This window comes from Pan paniscus, chromosome 4 (genome assembly GCF_029289425.2).
Source record: "Pan paniscus chromosome 4, NHGRI_mPanPan1-v2.0_pri, whole genome shotgun sequence".
In the NCBI taxonomy this organism is placed as follows: domain Eukaryota; kingdom Metazoa; phylum Chordata; class Mammalia; order Primates; family Hominidae; genus Pan; species Pan paniscus.
Genome location: NC_073253.2, coordinates 155,761,486 through 155,785,519, shown reverse-complemented (window position 1 = coordinate 155,785,519; position 24,034 = coordinate 155,761,486). Strand labels below are relative to the sequence as shown.

The window sequence follows — 24,034 nt, the reverse complement described above, 5'->3', positions numbered from 1 at the left end:
CTCCCTGTTGCAATTAGAAGGTGGAGAACTATGACTTCCACATCCGAAACCAATTTCAGAGGGGATTAAAACCTGGCCTGCTCTGAAATTTGAAAAATGAATTAATTACTGCACTGGAGCTTCTTGAGAGAAAGAGCAGGCATCCAATCTTAGCAATGCTGCCATGGGGTTCAATGCACTCCCTGCAAGGTACAAAGATTCCAGTTAGGCAGAAGTGAAAAACAAGCAAGATCTTACCAGGGCCTCAGGAGGAAAGAAGCACTCTGTAACGTTGAAACTCCAGGATGGGTGTTAGCATAGAGCTAAGATTAACTACATTGATTCAAATAACAATTGAATGTCTGCTGTGTGTTGGGAACAGGGCTGAGCAATGGGTGTAGAGCAGAAATCAAGCCAATCATGGCCCGCGTGAGGCTGTCTACATCAGGTATCAGGAAGCTTTTTCTTCAAAGAGCTAGATAATAAATATTTTCAGCTTTGCAGGCTGTATGTGTCTAGAAAAGTCTAATCGTATAAGCCAAAGATAGGACTGAGAAAGTTTAGAGGTAGTTAAAAAGAGAAAGAACTTTGAAAATTCAGATGCTGATTGTACCACTCTCTAGCTCTGAATTTGGGCAGGGGGCAACAGTATGTCAGAACCTTGGATTCTTCATCTGTAGAGTGGGCCTAATAATGTTAATATTATTGTTAATATCAACGTGTGATATATCAGTACAATAACGTAGTACTACTATAGCAATATTAACCTTGCAAGGTTGTTAGGACAATCTATAGTGTGTATTGCACATCCAATGATGTACTATATGCTGATATACTGATGTATATCTCACTCCTGGCACATATAGAAGGTCAAATTTTATAACTGATGTTACTACTAGTGGCAATATGTTAAAATAGAGAGCCCCTCCAAAATAACATTGACCCAGCAGTTCAGAAATAGGAGTTACAGCTTGAACACAAACCTGCTGAATGATTTCTTGCAAGACCCTTCACATCTCTGTGCCTCAGCCCCACATAACTGAGAAGTTCTAGTTCTAACTCCAGGACCAGCTGCTTATATGTATGACCTTGCTCAAATCACCAAACCATATCGCAATATGGTAGACAATAACAGTGACCCAGCCCACCCACAAGAGAGGAGATCTTGAGTGAGAAAGAGCTTTAGGAAAAAAATGAACAACATTTAGACAGATTTTCTCATTCACCCTTCTGAGCTGCATGACCATTAGGAAAGTATAGTGAAGTCAACCTTCTCACGAGGTCACTGTCCTACCAGGTGTCCTGCTCATGGTTCAATCTTTCTATTACCCCTTTGTCAGTGACATCCCTTTCTATTACCACTCCACTGCCATTCATATTTCGCATGCCATTGGTCTAAGTACTACTATTCCCAGCTGACAGATGATAAAATGCTATTCAGAAAGGTTAAGTAGTTTGTCCAAGGTCACATAGCTAGTAAGTGACAGAACTGGGGATTCAAAACCAGGCCTCTCTGCCTCCAAAATCTGTACTTTTAACCATCATAGTACACCAAGTCCTCACTTAATGTCATCAATAGGTTCCTAGAAAATGTGATGTTGAATTAAGCAATGTTATTCCGGGGCTTGCCATACATCATTTTGCTTTAAGTTGCAGTTTCTAAGAACCTATTGGCAATGTTAAGTGAAGACTTACTGTCCACTCCCCTTTAAACAAGTTAGTGGAATTCCCTTCAGGTCCTGAAGAATGTTAGTAGCAATAGTAGTAGTAGTAACAGCAGTAGCTACTGCTCCGAGGATTAGAATTCTCTCTCATCCTTACATAACCCTGTGTGTTATAAATGAGGAAACTGCCACTCCAGCAGCTCCCAGAGGTCCCAGGCAGGAGCTGGTGACCGGCTGCACATGGAGCCCCACTCACAAGGCCATGCTCTCTGCCTGCAGTGCTACGTCAACCTGCTCTTCTGGTATCAGTTCTTCTGTGGTTTCTCCAGCTCCACCATGATTGATTACTGGCAGATGATATTCTTCAATCTCTTCTTTACCTCCTTGCCTCCTCTCGTCTTTGGAGTCCTTGACAAAGACATCTCTGCAGAAACACTCCTGGCATTGCCTGAGCTATATAAGAGTGGCCAGAACTCTGAGGTAAGGAGATCGGGCAGCCAAAGGGAGGTGACTTCAGCTTCTTACTGACCTGTACCTCCCCTCTGGAGGCATCAGAGAAAGAGCTGTATGCTGGGGTGAGAAGCCTGCATTCTGACCACTGTTCCATCATTTACTTTGAGTAACTCCTCTCTCCTTTCCTGACCCGTTTCTTATTTGCTATTGAGGGTGTTGGGCCAGACTAGTGGGTATTTTTAATTTTTTTTAATTGTTATTATACTTTAAGTTTTAGGGTACATGTGCACAATGTGCAGGTTAATTACATATGTATACATGTGCCATGCTGGTGTGCTGCACCCATTAACTCGTCATTTAGCATTAGGTATATCTCCTAATGCTATCCCTCCCCCCTCCCCCCACACCACAACAGTCCCCAGAGTGTGATGTTCCCCTTCCTGTGTCCATGTGTTCTCATTGTTCAATTCCCACCTATGAGTGAGAACATGTGGTATTTGGTTTTTTGTCCTTGCAATAGTTTACTGAGAATGATGATTTCCAATTTCATCCATGTCCCTACAAAGGACATGAACTCATCATTTTTTATGGCTGCATAGTATTCCATGGTGTATATGTGCCACGTTTTCTTAATCCAGTCTATCATTGTTGGACATTTGGGTTGGTTCCAAGTCTTTGCTATTGTGAATAGTGCCACAATAAACATATTTGTGCATGTGTCTTTATAGCAGCATGATTTATAATTCTTTGGGTATATACCCACTAATGGGATGGCTGGGTCAAATGGTATTTCTGGTTCTGTATCCCTGAGGAATCGCCACACTGACTTCCACAATGGTTGAACTAGTTAACAATCCCACCAACAGTGTAAAGTGTTCCTATTTCTCCACATCCTCTCCAGCATCTGTTGTTTCCTGACTTTTTAATGATTGCCATTCTAACTGGTGTGAGATGGTATCTCATTGTGGTTTTGATTTGCATTTCTCTGATGGCCAGTGATGGTGAGCATTTTTTCATGTGTTTTTTGGCTGCATAAATGTCTTCTTTTGAGAAGTATCTGTTCATGTCCTTTGCCCACTTTTTGATGGGGTTGTTTATTTTTTTCTTGTAAATTTGAGTTCATTGTAGATTCTGAATATTAGCCCTTTGTCAGATGAGTAGGTTGCAAAAATGTTCTCCCATTCTGTAGGTTGCCTGTTCACTCTGATGGTAGCTTCTTTTGCTGTGCAGAAGCTCTTTAGTTTAATTAGATCCCATTTGTCAATTTTGGCTTTTGTTGCCATTGCTTTTGGTGTTTTAGACATGAAGTCCTTGCCCATGCCTATGTCCTGAATGGTAATGCCTAGGTTTTCTTCTAGGGTTTTTATGGTTTTAGGTCTAATGTTTAAGTCTTTAATCCATCTTGAATTAATTTTTGTATAAGGTGTAAGGAAGGGATCCAGTTTCAGCTTTCTACATATGGCTAGCCAGTTTTCCCAGCACCATTTATTAAAAAGGGAATCCTTTCCCCATTGCTTGTTTTTCTCAGGTTTGTCAAAGATCAGATAGTTGTAGATATGCAGCATTATTTCTGAGGGCTTTGTTCTGTTCCATTGATCTATATCTCTGTTTTGGTACCAGTACCATGCTGTTTTGGTTACTGTAGCCTTGTAGTAGTTTGAGGTCAGGTAGTGTGGTGCCTCCAGCTTTGTTCTTTTGGCTTAGGATTGACTTGGCGATGCGGGCTCTTTTTTGGTTCCATATGAACTTTAAAGTAGTTTTTTCCAATTCTGTGAAGAAAGTCATTGGTAGCTTGATGGGGATGGCATTGAATCTATAAATTACCTTGGGCAGTATGGCCATTTTCACGATATTGATTCTTCCTACCCATGAGCATGGAATGTTCTTCCACTTCTTTGTATCCTCTTTTATTTCATTGAGCAGTGGTTTGTAGTTCTCTTTGAAGAGGTCCTTCACATCCCTTGTAAGTTGGATTCCTAGGTATTTTATTCTCTTTGAAGCAATTGTGAATGGGAGTTCACTCATGATTTGGCTCTCTGTTTGTCTGTTATTGGTGTATAAGAATGCTTGTGATTTTTGTACATTGATTTTGTATCCTGAGACTTTGCTGAAGTTGCTTATCAGCTTAAGGAGATTTTGGGCTGAGACAATGGGGTTTTCTAGATATACAATCATGTCATCTGCAAACAGGGACAGTTTGACTTCCTCTTTTCCTAATTGAATACCCTTTATTTCCTTCTCCTGCCTAATTGCCCTGGCCAGAACTTCCAACACTATGTTGAATAGGAGTGGTGAGAGAGGGCATCCCTGTCTTGTGCCAGTTTTCAAAGGGAATGCTTCCAGTTTTTGCCCATTCAGTATGATATTGGCTGTGGGTTTGTCATAGATAGCTCTTATTATTTTGAGATACATCCCATCAATACCTAATTTATTGAGAGTTTTTAGCATGAATGGTTGTTGAATTTTGTCAAAGGCCTTTTCTGCATCTATTGGGATAATCACATGGTTTTTGTCTTTGGTTCTGTTTATATGCTGGATTACATTTATTGATTTGCATATATTGAACCAGCCTTGCATCCCAGGGATGAGGCCAATTTGATCATGGTGGATAAGTTTTTTGATGTGCTGCTAGGTTCAGTTTGCCAGTATTTTATTGAGGATTTTTGCATCAATGTTCATCAAGGATATTGGTCTAAAATTCTCTTTTTGGTTGTGTCTCTGCCCGGCTTTGGTATCACGATGATGCTGGCCTCATAAAATGAGTTAGGGATGATTCCCTCTTTTTCTATTGATTGGAATAGTTTCAGAAGGAATGGTACCAGTTCCTCCTTGTACCTCTGGTAGAATTCAGCTGTGAATCCATCTGGTCCTGGACTCTTTTTGGTTGGTAAGCTATTGATTATTGCCACAATTTCAGAGCCTGTTATTGGTCTATTCAGAGATTCAACTCCTTCCTGGTTTAGTCTTGGGAGGGTGTATGTGTCGAGGAATTTATCCATTTCTTCTAGATTTTCTAGTGTATTTGCATACAGGTGTTTGTAGTATTCTCTGATGGTAGTTTGTATTTCTGTGGGATCAGTGGTGATATCCCCTTTATCATTTTTTATTGCATCTATTTGATTCTTCTCTATTTTCTTCTTTATTAATCTTGCTATCAGTCTCTCAATTTTGTTGATCTTTTCAAAAAACCAGCTCCTGTATTCATTGATATTTTGAAGGGTTTTTTGTGTCTCTCTTTCCTTCAGTTCTGCTCTGATCTTAGTTATTTCTTGCCTTCTGCTAGCTTTTGAATGTGTTTGCTCTTGCTTCTCTAGTTCTTTTAATTGTGATGTTAGGGTGTCAATTTTAGATCGTTCCTGCTTTCTCTTGTGGGCATTTAGTGCTATAAATTTCCCTCTACACACTGCTTTAAATGTGTCCCAGAAATTCTGGTATGTTGTGTCTTTGTTCTCATTGGTTTCAAAGAACATCTTTATTTCTGCCTTCATTTCGTGATGTACCCAGTAGTCATTCAGGAGCAGGTTGTTCAGTTTCCATGCAGTTCAGCAGTTTTGAGTGAGTTTCTTAATCCTGAGTTCTAGTTTGATTGCACTGTGGTCTGAGAGACAGTTTGCTATAATTTCTGTTCTTTTACATTTGCTGAGGAGTGCTTTACTTCCAACTATGTGGTCAGTTTTGGAATAAGTGTGGTGTGGTGCTAAAAAGAATGTATATTCTGTTGATTTGGGGTGGAGAGTTCTGTAGGTGTCTATTAGGTCTGCTTGGTGCAGAGCCGAGTTCAATTCCTGGATATCCTTGTTAACTTTCTGTCTCATTGATCTGTCTAATGTTGACAGTAGGGTGTTAAAGTCTCCCATTATTATTGTGTAGGAGTCTAAGTCTCTTTGTAGGTCACTCAGGACTTGCTTTATGAATCTGGGTGCTCCTGTATTGGGTACATATATATTTAGGATAGTTAGTTCTTCTTGTTGAATTGATCCCTTTACCATTATGTAATGGCCTTCTTTTTCTCTTTTGATCTTTGTTGGTTTAAAGTCTGTTTTATCCGAGACTAGGATTGCAACCCCTGCCTTTTTTTGTTTTCCATTTGCTTGGTAGATCTTTCTCCATCCATTTATTTTGGTAGATCTTCCTCCATCCATTTATTTTGAGCCTATGTGCGTCTCTGCACATGAGATGGGTGTCCTGAATACAGCAAACTGATGGGTCTTGACTCTTTATCCAATTTGCCAGTCTGTGTCTTTTAATTGGAGCATTTAGTCCATTTACATTTAAAGTTAATATTGTTATGTGTGAATTTGATCCTGTCATTATGATGTTAGCTGGTTATTTTGCTCATTAGTTGATGCAGTTTCTTCCTAGCCTCGATGGTCTTTACAATTTGGCATGATTTTGCAGTGGCTGGTACTTGTTGTTCCTTTCCATGTTTAGTGCTTACTTCAGGAGCTCTTGTAGGGCAGGCCTGGTGGTGACAAAATCTCTCAGCATTTGTTTGTCTGTAAAGGATTTTATTTCTCCTTCACTTATGAAGCTTAGTTTGGCTGGATATGAAATTCTGAGTTGAAAATTCTTTTCTTTAAGAATGTTGAATATTGGCTCCCACTCTCTTCTGGCTTGTGGAGTTTCTGCCGAGAGATCAGCTGTTAGTCTGATGGGCTTCCCTTTGTGGGTAACCCAACCTTTCTCTCTGGCTGCCCTTAACATTTTTTCCTTCATTTCAACTTTGGTGAATCTGACAATTACGTGTCTTGGAGTTGCTCTTCTCAAGGAGTATCTTTGTGGCATTCTCTGTATTTCCTGAATCTGAATGTTGGCCTGCCTTGCTAGATTGGGGAAGTTCTCCTGGATAATATCCTGCAGAGTGTTTTCCAGCTTGGTTCCATTCTCCCCGTCACTTTCAGGTACACCAATCAGACGTAGATTTGGTCTTTTCACATAGTCCCATATTTCTTGGAGGCTTTGTTCATTTCTTTTTATTCTTTTTTCTCTAAACTTCCCTTCTCACTTCATTTCATTCATTTCATCTTCCATCACTGATACCCTTTCTTCCAAGTTGATTGCATCGGCTCCTGAGGCTTCTGCATTCTTCACGTAGTTCTCAAGCCTTGGCTTTCAGCTCCATCAGCTCCTTTAAGCACTTCTCTGTATCGGTTTTTCTAGTTCTACATTCACCTAAATTTTTTTCAAAGTTTTTAACTTCTTTGCCTTTAGTTTGAATTTCCTCCTGTAGGTCAGAGTAGTTTGATTGAAGCCTTCCCTCAACTCCTCAACTCGTCAAAGTCATTCTCTGTCCAGCTTTGTTCCATTGCTGGTGAGGAACTGTGTTTCCTTTGGAGGAGGAGAGGCACTCTGCTTTTTAGAGTTTCCAGTTTTTCTGCTCTGTTTTTTCCCCATCTTTGTGGTTTTATCTACTTTTGGTCTTTGATGATGGTGATGTACAGATGGGTTTTTGGTGTGGATGTCCTTTCTGTTTGTTAGTTTTCCTTCTAACAGACAGGACCCTCAGCTGCAGGTCTGTTGGAGTTTGCTAGAGGTCCACTCCAGACCCTGTTTGCCTGGGTAACAGCAGCGGTGGCTGCAGAACAGCAGATTTTTGTGAACTGCGAATGCTGCTCTCTGATTGTTCCTCTGGAAGTTTTGTCTCAGAGAAGTATCTGGCCATGTGAGGTGTCAGTCTGCACCTACTGGGGGGGTGCCTCCCAGTTAGGCTGCTCAGGGGTCAGGTGTCAGGGACCCACTTGAGGAGGCAGTCTGTCCATTCTCAGATCTCCAGCTGCGTGCTGGGAGAACCACTGCTCTCTTCAAAGCTGTCAGACAGGGACATTTAAGTCTGCAGAGGTTACTGCTGTCTTTTTGTTCGTCTGTGCCCTGCCCCCAGAGGTGGAGCCTACAGAGGAGGCAGGCCTCCTTGAGCTGTGGTGGGCTCCACCCAGTTCGAGCTTCCCGGCTGCTTTATATACCTAAGCAAGCCTGGGCAATGGCGGGCGCCCCTCCCCCAGCCTTGCTGTTGCCTTGCAGTTTGATCTCAGACTGCTGTGCTAGCAATCAGCAAGACTCCATGGGCGTAGGACCCTCCAAGCCATGTGCGGGATATAATCTCGTGGTGCGCTGTTTTTTAAGCCTGTCGGAAAAGCACAGTATTAGGGTGGGAGTGACCCGATTTTCCAGGTGCCATCTGTCACCCCTTTCTTTGACTAGGAAGGGGAACTCCCTGACCCCTTGTGCTTCCCGAATGAGGCAATGCCTCGCCCTGCTTTGGCTCGTGCATGATGTGCTGCACCCACTGTCCGGCACTCCCTAGTGAAATGAACCCAGTACCTCAGATGGAAATGCAGAAATCTGTGTCGCTCACACTGGGAGCTGTAGACTGGAGCTGTTCCTATTCAGCCATCTTGGCTGCCCCAATTATTTCTTAATTATATCACACATTAATATGGGACTGCCCTAGTCGAAGGGGACGAGCCATGCAGAAGGATCCTATACCTTTCAGCGGTCCCCCCCAGGCTCTGAGATGCATCTGTAGAACCCCCAAAGCCCAGTTTGAGAACCCTTGGGATTTATAGCTACTTTGCTTTTCATTGGATAAGGTATACAATGGTTCTATTTCATATTAGGGAAGGCAAAACTTAGAACTCAAAATTACATGTGCTTTAGAATTTGCTGGTATCAAATAGACTAAGGCAGGCCTGAGAAGCCATGAGGTGGCATCCTAGGAGGCCCAGAGAGGCCACACTGCAGCCCTGAATGATTTGAAGAAGTCAGACAGCATGCACTCCCAGCACCAGCAAGAAGCTGGATCAAGGGACCCTGGATGCCTCAAAGAGGGAGCTCTGGGAAGAGGGACTTTGCAATGCCAGAGAGTGTCTTGCACCTGGAGCAAAGAAGTGCAAAGCCAGGTGTGGTATTTGAGATCTGGCAATTATTTATAGACTAACAGCAAGCCCCGTTGTTAGCCCAAAGCCAAGAGGAGAGAGCAACACAGAAGCCCAAGCAGTCCAGACGAAGGGGGCATGGTGAGAGTGCATGTTCACCTTGGGCTCTTCTAAGTTTACCCTTCCCATCAAAGTGCTGACTGCATAGCAAATTCCTTGAATATCTAAAAGAAGTTAATAAAGCAAGACCCAAAAACTGTAAAGGTTTCACTTTTCCCGGGGAAGGCACAAAGATTGATGCCTGAGAAGGCTTGTTTCTGGAGCCGTTGAACTTCAGAAACTTGGGAACCTGTGATTCGGGCTATGATTGAGATCTCTCAGATGCCACTTAGAAACTTTAGAATCTTTACACTTGCCAAGTTTGTAGCAACAGTAGCAAAAGAACTAATGAGTGTTAACAATGAATAACTGAGTACTTGGCTAGGCACTAAGGCCTGAGTACTTACTAGGTACTAAGGCACAATTGCATTTAGTCCTCTTGAACCCCAAGGAGATAGGCTGTGTTATTTTTGCCCACATTTCATGGAAGAAGAAACTAGTTCTCCGCACAGTTTAGTAATTTTCACAAGGTCACACAGTTGAACTGAAGTCTGTCACCCCCAAGTCTACGCTCCTAATTACTCCATTCTACTACCACAAATACAAGAGGTATTGTATGCGTCTGGTTGTCTGTCGCAGCCACATGCAAGAAAGTTGCTTGCAAAGAATAGAGGCTTGCTATAAGGGTGATAATTATTGGTGTGTTCTCTCCTGGCAGTGCTATAACCTGTCGACTTTCTGGATTTCTATGGTGGATGCATTCTACCAGAGCCTCATCTGTTTCTTTATCCCTTACCTGGTAAGTCATGTAGTCCCATTCTAACCACATAAATTGCAGAGAAGAACTGGTCCTTTTTATTTAAAGTTCCAGACCAGTAGTGTCCTTCTGGACACTTTAGAGCAGAGGCTCAAACAGGTAGCCTGCAGGTTACATCCAACCCAAGGTGTTTGAAAAGTCAGAACACTACCCAAACATTTTGATTTCTGCTGGCTCTTGAAAAACTGAAAGCTATATTTATACTGGGTCATTTTTTCCCTCATAGCAAAAATCTGGACTTGACTTTGCAGCTGGGCTCACCTTGTGAGCATGTTCTCCAGTTTGCCTTAGTCTCCACCACTCCCCTTTGTCTTACATCTGGCTATCTTTACTCATTAACTGTTTCCTACTTGAACACTGAAGGTATTTGAATTTACTACCCTTGATTTTTATATACACTTGTGCTTTGAAGGTCAAGGAAGCTAGCCTTCAGAGGCAGCAAGTTCCGATAATGAGATACTACATTATCTGAAAAAAGTAGCAAGAATGCAGATAGCAAGGGATAGCAGCCCAATCTCAGTTTGATTCCTCAGTTTAAATAGTGAGAATTTAGGTAGCAAACAATATATGTCTTCTTCCTGGACACACGGAACAGGATGGGAAGCAATTGCCACCAGGTAAACACTGTTGCTTATCCAACCTCTGGGCTCATATTCTTTCATAATTAGCAAGATGATGGAGTTAGGGGAGGCAGGGATCTTGTGCTTTGCTTGAATTTCCTGGCTTACAATACCCTCCCTGGCCAGGCCTTTGCTTGGCTTTCCTGCTATATCTTTTGCCCTTGAATATGCTCAACAGACCTACAATGTAGGACTCTGGAGTTCTACAAACCGTCTGTGTTCACCCTCCATTCTGACCTTTGCTGGAACTGCATTTACCCTCTCTTTCCAAGTGATTAACTCCTCTTATTCTGGTCTCAGCTAATATATCCTCTCTTCTGTGTTCCCAGGGTACCTTGTACTTGCCTCTATTATAGCACGTACTTCCTTAAATTGTACCACATCCGCACTGCCTAATAGACTAAACTCATTGTAGGCAAACACAGAAGTATCCTCAGCTGTTCGCATTGTGTCTGATGGGCTCTCAATGAATTCTGTCTTCATTCATTCCACAATGGTTTCACAATCCCCATCTTGGCTTACTCCTGCAGACACCATTTCTAAATTAGTCCTATCAATTCCTTTCTTACCTTGACCTGTTCCTCGGATCAGTACCACACAGATGGCAGCTGGGTACCTCCTTCTCCATTGACAACTGCCTTCATTGATGCTTTATAATCACTGTGTCAAAGCCAAAGTTAGTCCACAGACATACCTGACAATGCCTGTCTGTTCCTCCTCTGCAGGCCTATAAGGGCTCTGATATAGATGTCTTTACCTTTGGGACACCAATCAACACCATCTCCCTCACCACAATCCTTTTGCACCAGGCAATGGAAATGAAGACATGGGTAAGTGTCCCAGAGCCCCTTTGGCTTCAAAACTGTGCTCCTGCCCATTGACTATACTCAAATTTCTGAATTGTTTCATTCTGTGTTATCAATCCACTCAATAAATACACACTAAGCTCCTACCCTATGTCCTACCTGTACAGGGATGAAAGGGGTGAAAAAGATAAAATTCTGGAATCAACTTGCTTTTCATCTAGCCAGGATGTTAAAACTAACATATATTAAAACAATGAGACAATTAGTTGCAAAAATAGATAATTGATAAAAAGTTCAGGGGTATGGCCAGGCATGGTGGCTCACACCTGTAATCCCAGCACTTTGGGAGGCCGAGGTGGACAGATCACCTGAGGTCAGGAATTCGAGACCAGCCTGGCCAAGATGGTGAAATCCCGTCTCTACTAAAAATAAAAAAATTAGTTGGGTGTGGTAGCAGGCGCCTGTGGTCACAGCTACTCGGGAGGCTGAGGCAGGAAAATTGCTTGAACATGGGAGGCGGAGGTTGCAGTGAGCCAAGATCATGCCACCACACTCCAGCCTGGGTGACAGAGTGAGACTCCATCTCAAAAAACAGTTCAGGGGTGTTTCAGAGACAAGGAAAACACTGACCATACATACCTGAGGCTGTGTTAGGGAGGAATTCTCCCCATTTAATTTTAGGGTGAATGATTAGAAACGTGCCTCCAGGTAACCATATCTCAAGCATATCCAAATATCACATTTTGATATCTAAGAAGGCAATGTCACCTTTCTGATTAGATTCTTCTAGTCAGTAATAACTATAAAAGCTAATAGCTTACAATTCTATCTATACCAAGTGTCTCTCTACATGATTAGCATGTATTATTTAACCTCTAGAGCCCTTTGTGTTAGGTGTTTTTATATTCCCATTTTACAGATTTAGAAATATGGTAGATGCAATAAGGTTTAACTTGCCCCCAAGCAGTTTAAGATAGAAGCAAGTTTTGAACCCTGGCAGTTTAATGTGAGCCTTTAACATCCATGCTAATAGTGTAAGTAGATAAGATTGAATGGTACACAGGGTACACTTTACAGAAAGATGTGTCCTTAGCCAAGTTCAGATGACTTTCTGGAAGTACAAGCATTAAAAATTTGGAAAATAGCCCCAAGTAGGCTCAGCATGTTCCTACATTCTGCAATGGAACTCTCCACCCCAACCTCCCACCACCACTATCACAAGCTAAAGCAGGCCATAACCAGCTGGGCAGTGGCTGATAAGAGCCACTCAAAGGTAGTTTTGGATCATGGAGTTCTCATTTTGAAAACCCCCTCTCCTATTCAACATAGTATTGAAGTTCTGGCCAGGGCAATCAAGCACGAGACAGAAATAAAGGGTATTTAAATAGAAAGAGAGAAAGTAAAATTGTCTGTTTACAGATGACATGATTGTATATTTAGAAAACCCCATTGTCAGGGCAGGTGCGGCGGCTCACACCTGTAATCCCAGTGCTTTGGGAGGCCGAGGTGGGCAGATCACAAGGTGAGAAGTTCAAGACCAGCCTGGCCAACATGGTGAAACCCCATCTCTACTAAAAATACAAAAATTAGCTAGGCATGATGGCATATGCCCGTAATCCCAGCTACTCAGGAGTTCGGGAGGCTGAAGCAGAATTGCTTAAAATGAGACCTGGGAGACAGAGGTTGCAGTGAGCCGAGATCATGCCACTGCACTCCAGCGTGGGCTATGGAGCAAGACTCCATCATCTCAAAAGAAAAAAAAAAAAAGATTATCTAAGCCCAAAAACTCCTTAAGCTGATGAGCAACTTCAGCAAAGTCTTAGGATAGAAAATCAATGTACAAAAATCATAAGCATTCCTATACACCAACAATAGACAAAGCACCAAATCATGAATGAACTTCCAATCACAATTGCTACAAAGAGAATAAAATACCTAGGAATACAGCTAACAATGGAAGTGAAGGACCTCTTCAAGGAGAACTACAAACCACTGGTCAAGGAAATAAAAGAGGACACAAACAAATGGAAAAACATTCCATGCTCATGGATAGGAAGAATCAATATTGTGAAAATGGCCATACTGCCCAAAGTAATTTATAGAATCAATGCTATTCCCAAACTACCATCAACATTATTCACAGAATTAGAAAAATCTACTTTAAATTTCATATGAAACCAAAAAGGAGCTCGTATACCCAAGAAAATCCTAAGTAAAAAGAACAAAACTGGAGGCATCATGCTACCTGACTTCAAACTAAACTATAAGGCTACAATAACCAAAACAGACATATACACCAATGGAACAGAGCAGAGACCTAAAATAACACCACACATCTACAACCATCTGATCTTCAACAAACTAGACAAAAACTAGCAATGGGGAAAAGATTCCCTATTTAATAAATGGTACTGGGAAAACTGGTTAGCCATATGCAGGACCCCTTCCTTACACCTTATACAAAATTAACTCAAGATGGATTAAAGACTTAAACATAAAACCCAAAACCATAAAAGCCCTAGAAGAAAACCTAGGCAATACCATTCAGGACATAGGCACAGGCAAAGATTTCATGACGAAAACACCAAAAGCAATTGCAACAAAAATGAAAATTTACTAAACTAAAGAGCTTCTGCACATCAAAAGAAACTATCATCAGAGTGAAAAGGCAATCTACAGAATGGGAGAAAAATTTTGTAATCTAACCATCTGACAAAGGGCTAATATCTAGAATCTACAAGGAACTTACACAAATTTACAAGAAAAAAAAACATCAAAAAGTGGGCAAAGGATATGAACACATACTTCTCAAAAGATGACATTTATGTGACCAACAAACATGAAAAAAAGCTCAACATCACTGATCATTAGAGAAATGCAAATCAAAACCATAATGAGATACCATCTCACACCAGTCAGAATGATGATTATTAAAAAGTGAAGAAACAGTAGATGGCGAGGCAGTGGAGAAATAAGAACGCTTTTACATTGTTGGTGGGAATGTAAATTAGTTCAACCATTGTGTAAGACAGTGTGGTGATTCCTCAAGGATCTAGAACCAGAAATACCATTTGACCCAGCAATCCCATTACTGGGGATATACCCAAAGCATTATAATTCATTCTACTATAAAGACACATGCATACGAACGTTTATTGCAGCACTATTTACAATAGCAAAGACATGGAACCAACTCAAATGCCCAATGACAGATTGGATAAAGAAAATGTGGTACACACACACACCATTGAATACTATGCAGCCATAAAAAAGAATGAGGTCATGTCTTTTGCAGGGACGTAGATGAAGCTGGAAGCCATTATCCTCAGCAAACTAACACAGGAACAGAAAACCAAACACCACATGTTCTCACTGATAATTGGGAGTTCAACAGTGAGAACACATGGACACAGGGAGGGGAACAACACACACTGGGGACTGTCAGGAGGTAGGGAACAAGCGGAGGGAGAGCATTAGGACAAATACCTAATGCATGCAGGGCTTAAAACCTAGATGACAGGTTGATAGATGCAGCAAACTACCATGGCACATGTATACCTATGTAACAAACTTGCACGTTCTGTACATGTATCCCGGAACTTAAAGTAAAATAAAAATTTTTTAAAATCCTGCTCCAATGTGTACCAATGACAGAACAAAGTGATAAGACAAAAAAAGGCATAGCCAGGCTTAAGTACAGGACAAATTTCTTCATGGGCCAGAAACACCAGAAGAGGCTGCAATACAATGAGGAAGGGAAGAAGAAGAGAAGGCACTGGGAAGGCTCAAACTGCAGACTTTCTGGGAACTGAGACAGGACACAGATCATGGCAATGGAAACTCTGGCTCCTGCGGGATAGGGCAGACTGGAACCCCATCTACTGCTGGGTCTAAAATTCTCCTACTCAAGAAAGAAATCTAAAGAAAAGATAACAATGGCAAGCTGTTTGGAGGTATAGTTTTTGGTTTTTTGTTTGTTTGTTTTTTGGAGATGAAGTCTCGCTCTGTCATCCAGGCCAGAGTGCAGTGGCGCCATCTTGGCTCATTGCACCTCCGCCTCCTGGGTTCAAAAGATTCTTCTGCCTCAGCCTCCTCAGTAGCTGGGACTATGGCGCGTGCCACCATGCCCAGCTAATTTTTTGTAATTTTAGTAGAGACAGGGTTTCAATGTGTTAGCCAAGATGGTCTCAATCTCCTGACCTCGTGATCCGCCCGTCTCAGCCTCCCAAGAAAGTATAGTTTTATCAGAAGCTGTTTGATACTAGAAGCCACCAAGCTAATGAAACATTTAGAATTCTTGAAAATAAAATATTGTTATTGAAATTAAAACTACAATATGTAGGATCCACTCTAGATCAGACACTGGCAAAAAAAAAACTGCCAAATTGAAATGTAGTTTTGGGAGCTTATCCAGAATGATACACAAATATGAAAAATAATTAAGAGGAAATGGTGGCTAGAACAAATGGCTTCAGCCTCTCTAAATAGGAATCTCAGGAGGAAAAAAGAATGATGGAGAAGCAATATTTGAAGAAATTGTCATTGAGAATGAAAATTTATCAAAAATCTGGATGTATTGCCTGGATATATCATAATTAAATTGTATAATATAAAAGATACAGAGGCAGCCCTTAAGTCTGCCAGAGACTATAGACAAATTACTTGAAAAGGAACAGCTATGCTGGTGACCAAACAATAAAAGCCAGGAGACAATGGAGTAATTGTCTTCAAAAAACCTGAAGGAGAAAATAAAACTAGAAAAGCTACACTATTAAGAGTAAGGCAAGATAAATCCTATTTTCAAATAAACTCTATAAGGTTAACTACCCATAGGCCCTCACAAAAAAAGGAACATACTTCTGCAAGAATGTAAACAAAAGCTAAAACTATAAGACACAACATAAAGAAGGGCTATTCAATAGGTAGGTAATTTATGCTAAAGCCTTCATAGTTGATAGAAGAATAAAAATACACATTTATCTATACATTTTTCCATAAGAGTTCGCTTTTTTTAGTATCTTAAGATTAATCACTAAAAGGGAAAAAGAAAAAAATCTAGAAAACTGTCAATTCTGCAGATGTAGGAAAGATGAAAAAATGAGAGCAGGGGTGGCTGGCGAGATGGCCAAATAGGAACAGCTCCAGCCTGCAGTTCCCAGCAAGATCAACACAGAAGGTGGGTGATTTCCACATTTCCAACTGAGGTACCCAGCTCATCTCACTAGGAGTGCTTAGACAGTGGTTGCAGCCCACAGAGAGCGAGCCAAAGTAGGGTGGGGCATTGCCTCACCCGGAAAGCACAAGGCGTTGGGGAACTCCCTGCCCTAGCCAAGGGAAGCCATGAGGAGCCATGAGGAACAGTCTACTCCAGCCCAGATACTACACTTTTCCCACAGTCTTCCCAATCCACAGACCAGGAGATTCTCTCGGGTGCCTACACCACGAGGGCCCTGGGTTTCAATCACAAAGCTGGGTGGCTGTTTGGGCAGACATGGAGATAGCTGCAGGAGTTTTTGTTTTTGTTTTTTTTTCCATACCCCAGTGGTGCCTGGAATGCCAGAGAGAGAGAACTGTTCACTCCCCTGGAAAGGGGGCTGAAGCCAGGGAGCCAAGTGGTCTAGTTCAGCAGATCCCACCCCCATGGAGCCCAGTAAGCTAAGATCCACTGGCTTGAAATTCTCACTGCGAGCACAGCAGTCTGAAGTTGACCTGGTACACTCCAGCTTGGTTGGGAGAGGGGTGTCCACCATTACTGAGGCTTCAGAAGGCGGTTTTCCCCTCACAGTGTAAACAAAGCCACCAGGAAATTCGAACTGGACAGAGCCCACTGCAGCACCTCAAAGCTTCTGTAGCCAGACTGCCTGTCTAGATTCCTCCTCTCTGGGTGGGGCATCTCTGCAAGAAAAGCAGCAACTCCAGTCAGAGGCTTATAGATAAAACTCCCCTCTCCCTGGGACAGAGCACCTGGGGGTAGGGGTGGCTGTAGGCACAGCTTCAGCAGACTTAAACGTTCCTGACTGCCAGCTCTGAAGCACAGCGCTTGAGCTCTGCTAAGGGACAGACTGCCTCCTCCAGTGGGTCCCTGACCCCTGTGCTTCCTGATTGGGAGACACCTCATACAGGAAAGCTCTGGCTGGCATCTGGTGGGTGCCCCTCTGGGATGAAGCTTCCAGAAGAAGGAACAGGCAGCAATCTTTGCTGTTCCGCAGCCTCTGCTGGTGATATCCAGGCAAACAGGGTCTGGAGTGGACCTCCAGCAAACTCCAGCAGACAGGCCTGACTGTTAGAAGGAAACTAACAAACAGAAAGGAATAGCATCAACATCAACAAAAAAAAGTCCATACAGAAACCCCATCTGAAGTTCACTAACATCAAAGACCCGAAGGTAGATAAATCCATGAAGATGAGAAAAAAACAGCACAAAAAGGCTGAAAATTCCAAAAACCAGAATGCCACTTCTCCTCCAAAAGATCACAACTCCTCACCAGCAAGGGAACAAAACTGGATGGAGAATGAGTTTGATGAATTGACAGAAGTAGGCTTCAGAAGGTGGGTAATAACAAACACCTCCAAGCTAAAGGAGCATGTTCTAACCCAATGCAAGGAAGCTAAGAACCTTGAAAAAAGATTAGAGGGATGGCTAACTAAAACAACCAGTTTAGAGAAGAACATAAATGACCTAATGGAGCTGACAAACACAGTATGGGAACTTTGTGAAGCATACACAAGTATCAATAGCTGAATCGATCAAGTGGAAGAAAGGATATCAGAGATTGAAGATAAACTTAATGAAAAAGCGTGAAGACAAGATTAGAGAAAAAAGAATGGAAAGGAATGAACAAAGCCTCCAAGAAATATGGAACTATGTGAAAAGACCAAACCTATATTTGATTGGTGTACCTGAAAGTGATGGGGAGAATGGAACCAACTTGGAAAACACTCTTCAGGATGTTATCCAGGAGAACTTCTCCAACCTAGCAAGACAGGCCAAGACACATAATTGTCAGATTCACCAAGGTTGAAATGAAGGAAAAAATATTAAGGGCAACCAGAGAGAAAGGTCGGGTTACCCACAAAGAGAAGTCCATCAGACTAACAGCAGATCTCTCTGCAAAAATCCTACAAGCCAGAAGAGAGTGAGGACCAATATTCAACATTCTTAAAGATTTTTCAACCCAGAATTTCATGTCCAGCCAAACTAAGCTTCATAAGCAAAGGAGAAATAAAATCCTTTACAGACAAGCAAATGATGAGAGATTTTGTCACCACCAGGCCTACCTTACAAGAGCTCCTGAAGGAAGCACTAAGTATGGAAAGGAAAAATCAGTAGCAGCCACTGCAAAAACATACCAAATTATAAAGACCACTGACACTATGAAGAAACTGCATCAACTAATGGGCAAAATAACCAGTTAACATCATGACAGGATCAAATTCACACATAACAATATTAACCTTAAATGTAAATGGGCTAAATGCTCCAATTAAAAGACACAGACTGGCAAATTGGATAAAGAGTCAAGACCCATTGGTGTGCTGTATTCAGGACACCCATGTCACATATGCAAAGACACACATAGGCTCAAAATAAAGGGATCGAGGAATACTTACCAAGCAAATGGAAAACAAAAAAAAGCAGAGTTGCAATCCTAGTCTCTGATAAAACAGACTTTAAACCAACAAAGATCAAAAAAGACAAAGAAGGGCATTACATAATGGTAAAGGGATCAATGCAACAAGAAGGGCTAACTATCCTAAATATATATGCACCCAATACAGGGCACCCAGATTCATAAATCAAGTTCTTAGAGACCTACAAAGAGACTTAGACTCCCACACAATAATAATGGGAGGCTTTAATACCCCACTGTCGATAGTAGACAGATCAACAAGACAGAAAATTAACAAGGATATTCAGGACTTGAACTCAGCTCTGGACTAAGCAGACCTAATAGATATCTACAGAACTCTACACCCCAAATCAACAGAATATACATTCTTCTCAGCACCACATCACACTTATTCTAAAATTGACCACATAATTGGAAGTAAAACACTCATCAGCAAATACAAAAGAATGGAAATCATAACAAACAGTCTCTCAGACCACAGCGCAATCAAATTAGAACTCAGCATTAAGAAACTCACTTGAAACTGAACAACTACATGGAAACTGAACAACCTGCTCCTGAATGACCACTGGGTAAATAATGAAATTAAGGCAGAAATAAAGAAGTTATTTGAAACCAGTGAGAATGAAGACACAACGTACCAGAATCTCTGGACACAGCTAAAGCAGTGTTTAGAGGGACCTTTATAGCACTAAATGCCCAGAGGAGAAAGTGGGAAAGATCTAAAATCAACACCCTAACATCACAATTAAAAGAACTAGAGAAGCAAGAGCAAACAAATTCAAAAGCTAGCAGAAGACAAGAAATAACTAAGATCAGAGCAGAACTGAAGGAGATAGAAACACAAAAAACCCATCAAAAAAAAAATCATTGAATCCAGGAACTAGTGTTTTGAAAAGATTAACAAAATAGACCACTAGCCAGACTAAGAGAAAAATCAAATAGAATAAAAAATGATAAAGAGGATATCACCACTGATCCCACAGAAATACAAACTACCATCAGAGAATACTATAAACACCTCTACACAAATGTACTGGAAAATCAAGAAGAAATGGATAAATTCCTGGACACATACACTCTCCCAAGTCTAAACCAGGAAGAAGTCAAATCCCTGAACAGACCAATAACAAGTTCTGAAATTGAGGCAGTAATTAATAGCCTACCAATCAAAGAAAGCCCAGGACCAGACGGATTCACAGCCGAATTCTACCAGAGGTACAAAGAGGAGCTGATATCATTTCTTCTGAAACTATTCCAAACAATAGAAAAAGAGGGACTCCTCCCTAACTCATTTTATGAGGCCAGCATCATCCTGATACAAAAACCTGCCAAAGACACAACAAAAGAAAATTTCAGGCCAATAACCCTGTTAAACATTGATGCATAAATCCTAAATAAAATACTGGCAAACCAAATCCAGCAGCACATCAAAAAGCTTATCCACCCACAATCAAGTCAGCTTTATCCCTGGGATGCAAGGCTGGTTCAACATACGTAAACAATAAATGTAATCCATCACATAAACAGAACCAATGACAAACACCACACAATTACCTCAATAGATGCAGAAAAGGCCTTCAATAAAATTCACCTCTTAATGCTAAAAACTCTCAATAAATTAGGTATTGATGGAACGTATCTCAAAATAATAAGAGCTATTTATGACAAACCCACAGCCAATATCATACTGAATGGGCAAAAGCTGGAAACATTCCCTTTGAAAACCAACACAAAACAAGGATGCCACCCTCTCTCACCACTCCTATTCAACATAGTATCGGAAGTTCTGGCCAGGGCAATCAGGCAAGAGAAAGAAATGAAGGGTATTCAAATAGGGGAAGAGGAAGTCAAATTGTCTCTGTTTGCAAATAACATGATTGTATATCTAGAAAACCCCATTGTCTCAGCCCCAAATCTTAAGCTGATAAGCAACTTCAGCAAAGTCTTGGGACACAAAATCAATGTACAAAAATCACAAGCATTCCTATACACCAATAATAGACAAACAGCCAAATCATTAGTGAACTCTCCCATTCACAATTGCTACAAAGACAATAAAATACCTAGGAATACAGCTAACAAGGGAAGTGAAGGACATCTTCAAGGAGAACTAGAAACCACTGGTCAAAGAAATAAGAGAGGACACAAACAAATGCAAAAACATTCCATGCTCATGGATAGGAAGAATCAATATTGTGAAAATGGCCATACTGCCCAAATTAATTTATAGATTCAATGCTATCCCCATCAAGCTACCACTGACTTTCTCCACAGAACTGGAAAAATCTACTTTAAATTTCATATGGAACCAAAACAACCCATATAGACAAGATAATGCTAAGCAAAAAACACAAAGCTGGAGGCATCATGCTACTTGACTTCAAACTATGCTACAAGGCTACAGTAACCAAAACAGCATGGTACTGGTACCATAACGGATATATAAACCAATAGAACAGAACAGAGGCCTCAGAAATCACACCACACATCTACAACCATCTGATCTTTGACAACTCTGACAGAAACAAGCAATGGGGAAAGGATTCCCTATTTAATAAATGGTGTTGGGAAAACTGGCTAGCCATATGCAGAAAACAAACTGGACCCCTTCCTTACACCTTATACAAAAATTCACTCAAGATGGATTAATGACTTAAATGTAAGACCTAAAACCATAAAAACCCTAGGAGAAAACCTAGGCAATACCATTCAGGACATAGGCATGGGCAAAGACTTCATGACTAAAACACCAAAAGCAATGGCAACAAGAGCCAAAATTGAAAATGGGATCTAATTAAAGAGCTTCTGTACAGCAAAAGAAACTATTATCAGAATGAACAGGCAACCTACAGGATGGCAGAAAATTTTTGCAACCTATCCATCTGACAAAGGGCTAATATCCACAATCTACAAGGAACTTAAATTTACAAGAAAAAACAATCCCATCAAAAAGTACACAAAGGACATGAACAGACACTTCTCAAAAGAAGACATTTATGTGGCCGACAAACATATGAAAAAAGCTCATCATCACTGGTCATTAGATAAATGCAAATCAAAACCACAATGAAATACCATCTCACTCCGGTTAGAATGGCGATCATTAAAAAGTCAGGAAACAACAGATGCTGGAGAGGATGTGGAGAAAACTTTTACACTGTTGGTGGGAGTGTAAATTAGTTCAACCATTGTGGAAGACAGTGTGGCGATTCCTCAAGGATCTAGAACCAGAAATACCATTTGACCCAGCTATCCCATTACTGGGTATATACCCAAAGCATTATAAATCATTCTACTATAAAGACACATGCACACACGTTTATTGCAGCTCTGTTCACAATAGCAAAGACTTGGAACCAACCCAAATGCCCACCAATGATAGACTGGATAAAGAAAATGTGGCATATATATATACTATGGAATACTATGCAACCATAAAAAAGGATGAGTTGTCCTTTGAAGGGACATGGATGAAGCTGGAAACCATCATTCTCAGGAAACTAACACAGGAACAGAAAACCAAAAATACTGCATGTTCTCACTCATAAGTGAGAGTTGAACAATGAGAACACATGGACACAGGGAGGGCAACATCACACACTTGGGCTTGTCAGGTGGTGCTAGGGGAGGGATAGCATTAGGAGAAATACCTAATGTAGATGGTTTGATGGGTGCAGCAAACCACCATGGCACATGTATGCCTACATAACAAAGCTGCACATTCTGCACATGTAGCCCAGAACTTAACGTATAATGAAAAAATGCATTTTAATTTTAAAAATAAAATGAGAGCAAAGAAAATGATGGCAAACAAAAAATGCAAAATGAGATGTTTAACTAAATTGAAATATATCAGTACTCATAGTTGATGTAAGTAGATTAAATTCTTCCTTTAAAAAAATTACAGATTGGATTTTTTTCATCCAGCAAAAATAAGAAATGGACAAATTCACAATCATAGTTTGATATTTTCATACAACTCTATAAGAAACTGGTATAGATCAAATAGATGAAAAAATAGAAGGGGTATAGAAACTTTTAATAAATTGATCTAATATATAAAACTTTGCTCAAAACAGATATCATTTTTTCAAACATACACAAACCATTTACCAGAGAGACAATTCTAAATCACAAAGGAATTTGAAAGAAAAAAAAAATCATAAAGTTTATGTTCTCTGACAAGTTATTTAAATTAGAAACCAGCAATAAACAGGTAGCCACATAAAACCTAACAAGCTTAGAAATTTCAAAATGTACTTCTAAACAACTTATGAAATAAAGAGTAAGTCATGATGGAAATTCTAAATACCTCTTGCTGAATGTCTATAAAAATACTAGTACTTTTAATGGCAAAATCCACGATTACTTATGTACCAACCTAAGGATTAGAAATCCCCTAGGACGCGGTGCTCCTCCAGCCCCAGAAAATCAATAATGATCTGTCTTAAGTAGGAGCAGTAATTCCTTTCCCTTCAGCAGTGATTGGTCCAGGGTGGGCACATGATCCAGCTCTTAGCCAATGAGAGGTCAAGGGAAACCTGTTTTTTTAATTATTATTATCAATAAGATACAGTCATGAGGTAAAAGCCTTTTGTCCCACCTTTTCCTTCCTGCTTTTGTCAGTGCCCTGTGACCAAATGATGTGTGGCACTGCAGCCACTGTTTTGGGCAATGAGTTTAAGGACAAAGCCAACTACTGCTAGAGATCCCAGAGCAGAAAGATGAAAAGAGCCTGGATTCTTGGACACACTGAGCCCCTGGCTGCCAACCTTAAGATGCTTTGCTATAAAGGATGATATTTCTTCTTTGCTTAAGCCGCTGTCAGGCACACTGTCACTTGCAGTTGAAAATGTAACGAATGCCATCACATTCCCAATGCCGTATTCCTCAGATTACCTTCAGAGAAGGAAGCTAAAGCTAGCAAACCCTTGAAGGTACAGGGATCAGCATTCCAGCTGAGGTGTTTGGACTTTTCCTGGGAGGGAAATGTGTTCAGAAGATCCTCCTATCTCCAATGTGCCAACATCTACCTATGATACTTACCTCTCCTTTGTTTCACATCCTACCATGGTTCCCCATTGCTCTTA

General features: G+C 40.9%; 1 protein-coding gene across 3 annotated transcripts in view; it reads left to right on the top strand.

Moving 5' to 3' along the window:
- ATP10B (ATPase phospholipid transporting 10B (putative)) overlaps nt 1-24,034 on the top strand; it is a 282,086-nt gene that overhangs the window by 244,287 nt on the left and 13,765 nt on the right. For all 3 annotated transcript variants that reach the window (XM_008960112.4, XM_034960914.3, XM_055112844.1), the window contains 3 exons: nt 1,923-2,123; nt 9,786-9,866; nt 11,230-11,334. In XM_008960112.4, coding sequence (XP_008958360.3) covers nt 1,923-2,123; nt 9,786-9,866; nt 11,230-11,334 — 387 coding nt within the window. The remainder of the gene's footprint in view (nt 1-1,922; nt 2,124-9,785; nt 9,867-11,229; nt 11,335-24,034) is intronic.